This window comes from Phodopus roborovskii, unplaced genomic scaffold (genome assembly GCF_943737965.1).
Source record: "Phodopus roborovskii unplaced genomic scaffold, PHOROB, whole genome shotgun sequence".
Classification (NCBI taxonomy): domain Eukaryota; kingdom Metazoa; phylum Chordata; class Mammalia; order Rodentia; family Cricetidae; genus Phodopus; species Phodopus roborovskii.
The window spans coordinates 3009251-3017344 of record NW_026125397.1 but is presented as its reverse complement, the minus strand read 5'-3'; the positions used below and the strand labels follow the sequence as shown (position 1 = coordinate 3017344).

Below are 8094 nucleotides of genomic sequence, written 5' to 3'. Positions count from 1 at the left end.
TCTCAACAAGTTCCCATGCAGATCTACAAAGTGTTCAAGGACAAACTGATGCCTTTTAAATTACTATAACAACTTTTTTTTTCTTTTTTTCCCAGAAGCTGTTATTTATCCAAGCCTTATTCACAACCAAGCATCCCCTCAATTGGGGAGCCTGGACAGTTTCCAGCTCATCAAGTTCCGCAAACAATTACTCAGGCATCTTTCCTCCACCCAAACAAAAATAACGATCATAGATCTTTCAAACACAGTAAGACAAAAGACAACCACCCTATAGGATGTAGCTTGACTTGGAAATAAATTGAGGACACCCTGTCAGTCTTAAACTTAGTTGTAAATCATTAGTTTAGGTACAATCGCAGATCTGTGTTTGGAAAATACTGCTAAGCTCCATGAGCCTTGCATATTAAAAATGAGCATGCCCTCTAAACTGGTGTGGTGGGAGGTGGAGCGATTTTTGCATTTAGAAAACAATTGCTTCTGGTTGTGGGTGTGTAGAAGCAGTAACAGCTTGCAACTGCGGGGTCTGCAACATAACACTTCTTGAAAATAACAAAGCGCCTTCCGCCCCCATCCCAAGTGTAGGAAGGTATAAGGAACAGCTTACTGGCCAGGAATAGAACAGGGGGGCCAGGAGGGAGGGTATGATTTGCAATACAGTCCCGGAAGACGAAAAACAAAATCACGAGGAGGGGCAATAAAAAAGTTGGCTTCACTTTATGGTGAGACGTGCGCGAGTGGGAAGACATTCCGAGGGTGTGAGCCATGTCCCTGCGTGTTCGTGTGGTGGTGGCGGAGGCAGATCGTCAACACCGAGGCCCGGGGGCCAACCCGGGCGGCAGAGCCAACGCTACTGCTCTGGCTATTGGCGCCACAGGGCGAGCAGAAACCCCGAGACCGCGCTCGACCCGGGGCTCCCTCGGTGCGATCGGCGAGCTCGGGAGCCGGTCGGCCGCTCCCCCGCGGGCTGGCCGGTTCCCTTGGCTCCGGGCCGCGCTCACCCGGGCCCCGCACCCGGCCGCGCGCCCCCGCCGCTCGCCCGCTCGGAGCCTCGGGTTCCCACGTCTCCCCGCGCCCCGGCCCTGCGCCCCCGACTCCGCGCGCGCCCCCGCCCCCGCGCGCTCCCGGCTCCCCGCGCGCCCCGGCTCCCCGCGCGCCCCGGCCTGCTTCCACCTGTTGTGGCCCCGCGGGCGCTCGGCGGTGGCCGGTCGCGCGGCCTCTGAGGGTCGCTGGCTCCGGGGGATCAGGCCCCCGCCCCGCTCCCACGACCCCCGCGGCCCCCTCCCATCTCGGCCGCGCCGTCACCTGGGTGGCTCTGCGCAGCGCCATCGCCGCCCCTGTGGCCGTCGCCGCCAGCTCCCTGCTCCGCCATGGTGCTCCGATGACGCGCCCCGAGAGCCGCTCCGCCCTCTCCGCTCCCGCCGGGCCCCCGCCTCCCGCGCCCGTGGCCCAGACAGGTGAGCGGCGGCCTGCGCGGGCGGGGGGCGGGGACGGCGAGCGCTGGCCCGCAGCCACCGGGGCTCGGCGCGCCCCCTCGTGGGCAGGTGCGGCGTCGCAGGCGCCCCGACGGACGCGGTCCGAGCGGCCCGCAGAGCTCGGTGTCCCAGCCCGCGGGTCCCAGTCACCGGCGCCGCCGCTCGCACGAGGTCGCCGCCGCGCACGAGTGTGATGAGAGCATCCACCCGCAGCCCCGGTGCGGCGAAGGCGTTCGAGCGCTCTGTTCCCCTTTGAACTTTGAAGCCGCCAAGTCAGTTTCGGCCTCTTGGGGACCGGAGTTCGCGGTGACAGTCGCCCAAGGAGATGATGCCACGTGGTGAGCCGAAGTACAGCGGCTGCATTCCACGGCGGGACGCGGCTCCCTCTGCGCTCTGGCTTTTCACCTGGCCCGCGTGTCTCATGAATGCCAGTACGCACGTTAGTGAATCCTGCGTTGATGGGTGTGACTTGTCTTATTCTTGGTTTCCTATTAGTAAACTGTCTTGTGATTAGCTTGCTTAGAAGGACTAGGGGCTTGGGAAGGCGGTTTTAAAAAAGAAACATTAGCAACTGAGAAACAAATTTCTGCTTGAGCTGGCAAAATACATGATAAGCAACAAAATGCTGAGGGGGTGGTTAAGTAACCTACAGAAATGGAAACAAAAGGAACAAACGGAAGGAACACAGCCGCCAACCAAATCTGCCCTCGCTTTAGCTGAACATAACGGTCGAGTTCTTTATACTTTGAAACCCACATAATGTACTGGGGACACTGAAGAGTGAAAGAACAGTGTCACAATACTTATTTGCAGAAGCTGACATTTCGAGGCCAGGGCAGGACCTTATCACTTCGTTTATTGGGTTTTTGTGTTGTTGTTGGTTATGAATTTTCCCAAAGCACTATGCCTACAGTGGAAGAGGCAAACCAATCTTTGAACATTGAGATAGTCCTCTGCCATGTTCAAGTCAGTCTCACTGCGCTTTTGGAACACAGAAAGTCCCGGGTGAACAGAGCAAGCTCTCAATAGAGCTCAGCTTGGATCCCAGCAAAGATATTTTACTTGTTGAAATAAGGAGAGTTCAGGACGCCTTTCTTTGGACCCCAGAATGTCGTTCCGCTATTTGGCAGACCCCTGGATAAGGGAGGTGATCTGTATTTAGCCTTCTGGATAACATTAAGTACATAAGTCAAGACATTATTTATACTAGGTGTTTCTATCCCACCTTAGTCCTTGAGGCAGGAGGATCATCAGGAGGTTGAGGCCAGCCTAAATAGTGAGACCCTGTCTCAGAACAAACAAATCAAAAGAGGTCGAGATGTGTTTGGTTACTACTGTTGATCCCATGCATTGCCATTCTTTTGATGATTTGTGTTTCAGTTAGTCTTAGTTAATTCCAATAAGGACACCAAACCCTGAATGTATGACCTTGGATAGACTAGTTCCAAACTGAATTCACAGTGTTTGCTACACAATAGGCTGTTAATTCAGACAGTGAATGATATGTTGAATGTCAGATGCCACCATACTGTCCTTTAGGTTGTGCTTTACTAGGAACACAGAAGCCATCTGCCTTGAGCTCTCCATCCGACCCATGCTTCCCTTTCAGGGTGGAGCTGAGTGTCTGGCTCTTTCTGTTTCCCTGCTTCTTTGAAACCTCCTGCTTGGCTCCCTATTCCCTGGATGCCTTTCTACCCAGGGCCGTTTGATTGCAACAGCCTATTCCCTCAATTTTCCATCTATTCTCTTGACTTTCTGTACTTTTTTCATGGCAAGGACTTCATCTTCTGTTTGTGCCTATAGGGCGTTTCAATAAAGTCTGGAACTATGAGCTTTCTGATTTGTTCAGACTGAAATGCACTTATTTCTATTCTATGGTGCTACAGCATCTCACACATCACAGCCATTCAGACAGGTCAAGTTCATCTTTGTCAAACTCCTAGCAATGAAGGGTAAAAGTATGCAATGGCAGAATTTAGAAAGACTAGAATGTTGTTTAAAACAAAACAACAAAAACATTGGGCCCACTTCTAGAAAATCCGTGTTACCTCTCTTATAGTACTGTTGCCACCATCCCAGGATAACTTTTCTGTTTAACTGTATTTCCACACTCAGCTCTCAGCCTTTCATGTCTTGAAAGGCTTTTCTTAACTCCCTCTGGCAGATTATTTCCACAGCCCTTCCTACACATTTGACTCCACTCCTGACAATGGGCTTGAGGGGCAAGAACTGTGTCTTAACTCATATACCACAGCATGTACTGCCTGGTATTTATTTATTCATTGTGCCATGCATATAATGTGTGCAGCACTCGGCTCAGGGACAGCTGTGGAATCACTTCTTCCCTTCCACCTTTATAGAGTTCTGGGACTTGGTAGAGCACAGGCTACCAGGCCCACACAGCAAGCTCCTTCCCTCGGAGGGTTTCACTATGTAACAGCCCTAGCTGTCCTGGAACTAACTAGCTCTGTAGACCAGGCTGGCCTCGAACTCAAAAAGATCTACCTGCTTCTGCCTCCTGAGTGCTGGGATTAAAGGCGTGCACCACCGCCACCACCATCTGGGTTAATAAGTGCTGCTGAGTGACTATGCCAAGAGCAGGCAGCACCTGAGCTCTTACATGCCAAGCATTACCTGTGTAAAGAATCTTAGAACAACCCTTCCAGGAAGGCACACCGTTTCCCCATTTAACAAAGGCGAGAACTGAGAGACAGAAAGGCTGACCTGCCAAAGGTCCCAGGAGAGTTTTTCTCTGGGCTAACGAGTGGTCCAGTCTCTACTCTTAATTAAAGTCATCATCTCACTACCACCCCTATGAGAGGGGCTGTTTCTCTCTTTGCTTTGCACTGGGCCCCAAAATGAAATGATTTGATCACATTAAGTCACTGATGGGGAATTCAAAAAATGTGTCTGGTCCTTTTTTTTTTTTTTTTAAAGATTTATTATTTTAAATTATATGTATGTATATATGTCTCTGTGTGGATATGTGTGTATGAGTTTGGGTATCAGGCAGATTTCCCTGGAGCTGGAGTTACAGCTATGAGCTGCCTAATGTGGGAGCTAGGAACCAAACTCAGTAAGCAGTCTTAACCATTGAGCTATTTCTCCAGTCCCCAGATACCTGCCTGGTCCTTCAGGTAACAGATCAGTATCTTCTCGTTCTTGTTGCTTGTAGTGTTGCTAGAATTGAACCTATTGCCACACAGGGCTAAGCAAGTACTCTGTGATATTATTTAAAAAGTATCTTGGTCATTTGAACATGAATCTAGCTTGAGAAGCCCTGGCATGATGATGCTAAAGGCTTCCCCATACAAACATTTCATGAACCTTAATTCACAAAGGAATCAAGAGACTTTCCAAAGTTAGAGTGTTTTAAAGAAGGTCAACCCTGTTGTTGTCAAATGAGAACATGTCAGGAGAATATTTCATATATTCAGATGCAGTATGGTGCATTGTACTTTTATTTTCAATAAATAAAGACCATTAGAAATAAAGACCATTTCTATTGAAGACTTTTATAACAGTCAAGTCATGGTACTCAACTACCTCTATATTGTTCCCATCCTATGTCATACACACATCCCTGTGTACATAGACAATTTATTTTATTTATCCACCTACAAGCTCCAGATCTCATCCTGTTAACTTGGGAAGGCTCATAAAAATATAATATTTGGCTCAAGAAATCCCCAAATATGGGGACCACATTAAGGAGACAGAAACGTGATGTCCATTAGGACCCTTCTTGCAAACCCTCTTAAGATATGGAACGGTGTCTTCCTTTTTCAAGATAACATGTGTTATTGGGAAAATTACACTGGATTTAATTTTTTTTTCACTTTTACTACTCTCTTGTGTCCCTCTGTTGTCCCCAAGGAACAATCTGGATCCCAGCTGTCCTTCTAGCTTGAATAGAGACAGAGTCTACTTAATGTCATAATTGAAGAAAGAAACCAAACCCAGCCAAATTTTAACCCAGCCATTTAGTTCCTCATCACAAAGTAAGAATGTTCTGGACTATAACAAAGTAGCATGTTGGCAATCTTTTACTTTTCGAGTAGACATGACACAATGGATAGCTTTAGAACAAGCTAACATCACTATGATGTAGGCATGTCCCACTGGTGAAGTTCAGTAGTACATAAACACCTCCACAAACACTTGGGCCAGAAGCTTAAGTTACAAAATACAGTCAATATGACAATTAGCAGAGTAGAAACCATTACTCTTAGATTCTGCACACTTAAAAAAAAAAAAAAAAGAACTTTATACAACAATCCAAATTATGCATTTCTGCTCAGGGCACATTGCACACACACACACACACACACACACACACACACACACACACACACACACACAGATAGTCCTTAAAAAGTTGTGGTCACATTTTGGTTTTGATCCAGTGGTACACTGTCACACGAAATAATGTGTCTGTTCCATGATAAACATTGGGCTGAAATGCAATAGCTGCTGACCTAGAAATAATCTCGTCAAAATGTGCAGACTGAAATAGTCCTCAGAATGAGAATTCTAATTAGGATTATTTTGAAAGCCTTTACGAAGAGTCCTTAGGAATTCTGTAGAAACAGAAGTTAGGAAATATCAGTGTGTTTTGTCTTTTTTGGTTTTTTTGACATGAGTAAACAAATACTGGATTTAAAGTGCAGCTTCTTTGTCTTCTCGCTTCAACATCCCCTCCGCTAACGGGAGTGGTTCTTTCTGTGTTGATGTTCAGAATCGCCAAATTAGTTGCAGTCAGGCGTGTTTGTCCCGAAAGTCAACGATGGCCTTCCACAGCGTGCACAGCATCCCTCCCCTGTGTAAAGACAGAAGAAGAAGCTGAAGAGCACTGTCCCCTGCAACTGCCCTTGAAATAGAAAGGGAGTTGTTAGCTTCGGCTCCTTTGGAGGGAACATGAAGATCCCAGTCATATCAGGCCTCATGCATTCTGTGTGCCTGGTATTTTCTCACTACCCTTCATTCTTTTCCTTTCCATTTCTGAAAGTACCAAAGTGCAAAACATCATTTGACATTTTCAGCATTCTTGAAACGTGTCTTTATAGAGATGGTCGTCAGTTATGGCTGTGACAAGGAATTGTACCAGATGACACAAAGCATTCTAGTTGGCAAGTCAGCAATGTATCTGTTTACTGCAGGATCCTGAGCTAAATTAGAGTGTTTCTTCAAGTAGCCTTACAATCAATATCTGCGTGATTTTAGCTTGCAATATTATTAAGGAATCTCTTCCAGTTGACTGCCACATACTTAAACAGAAATACTAGTTCCCCCAGATAGCCTGGTCCAACTAATGCAGTTTACGCAGAGGGTTGAAACCCAGACACAGCCCTTCCTGAGCCTGCAGAGATGGTCAGAGACCCTGCAGAGCAGGAACCCAGACTTCCTGTTCTGAACCCAGGGTTCTTTCCCTCATGACAACCAAACCTAAGGAGGAAAATGGTACCTTAGTCTGAGGCACTTTAAATCATCACGTGTGACATAGTAGAGAACATCCACTAGTGTATAATCCTCAGCCAGAAACTGCAGAGAGAGCAAAGTATGCATAGAATAAGAGGCTGTATGTATCTTTAATAAATGAAGGCTGTCCACAAGACAAATATTGCTGATAATTAAGAATGAATCTAACAGGAAAGCCACAAAAATCAACGTTCTGGAATTGTTAGAGAAAAAGCCTTCTGATAAGCAAATTAGAAAGAAACACATTTGTATGACTCCCATTGCATGCAGATTAGAAGAGACACAGGGTTAACCTCACTTGTCATTTGGAAGGCTGCTGACAGCTAGTGTTTGTATTGAACAAGTCTAGTTTTCCATGGCTCTGGCTTTCTCAAGTAGATCAACAATATTCTGGGGACATTATTGCCTGTACTCAGTCTTTGAACTTACCTTTTCATAGCCATTAACAGGGAACTTCCTGTAATTCAATGCAAAGTCAGTCCTGGATGTAAATGGAGCTTTTAATTTTAAAGCAAATAAAAGGGACAATGATTTAGTGGATCATTCTTTACTCCTCCTCGAGTGTGACTTGAGCCCAAGAGAATAAACGTTGTGGAGAACTTGGTTAGGTGTATTGTTTTCTCTTAGCAAGAGAGGTTAATTTAATTGTTAAGTGTAGATTTCTAAGGAGACTCTAAATTTTATGTAGTCCAATATATTGTGAAAAGAATATTTTAAATTGTAGATATAAAGCTGAAGACAGTATAGAATTACTGAGGTCCTTTATAGCAAATGAAAAATATTGTATCTTTTAAAAATAGAGACTATGTGTATGTATGTGTGTCTCTGTATGTGGGTACATGTACAGAATGCAGGTGTGGCTAAACTCCAGAAGAGGTGTCAGATCACCTGGAGCTAGAGTTATAGGTGGTGAGCGGTGGGAACAAACCCAGCAGCTCTAGAACAACAGTACACACTCCTGACTGCAGCACCATCTCTCCAATTGTCAAGTAGTATATCTTAATATGTGTATGTGTTATACATGTAATCTCAAGTCATACGCTCTTCATGCTAACTCTAAGTTTATGATGTGGAGAGAGGGATTAGGTTGTAATAGATATGTGATTTGCATAGGAAGTATTTCTGATATAAACTCATTAGCTAC

At 46.1% G+C, this 8094-nt stretch overlaps 1 protein-coding gene across 2 annotated transcripts in view; it reads right to left on the bottom strand.

The window, feature by feature from the left end:
• Nucleotides 1–5495: 5495 nt before the first annotated feature.
• Map3k5 (mitogen-activated protein kinase kinase kinase 5) overlaps nucleotides 5496–8094 on the bottom strand; it is a 186365-nt gene continuing 183766 nt past the window's right edge. For both annotated transcript variants that reach the window (XM_051175360.1, XM_051175359.1), the window contains 2 exons: nucleotides 6937–7013; nucleotides 5496–6291 (listed from right to left, as the gene is read on the bottom strand). In XM_051175360.1, the coding sequence (XP_051031317.1) occupies nucleotides 6231–6291; nucleotides 6937–7013 (138 nt within the window). In that variant the 3' untranslated portion in view covers nucleotides 5496–6230. The remainder of the gene's footprint in view (nucleotides 6292–6936; nucleotides 7014–8094) is intronic.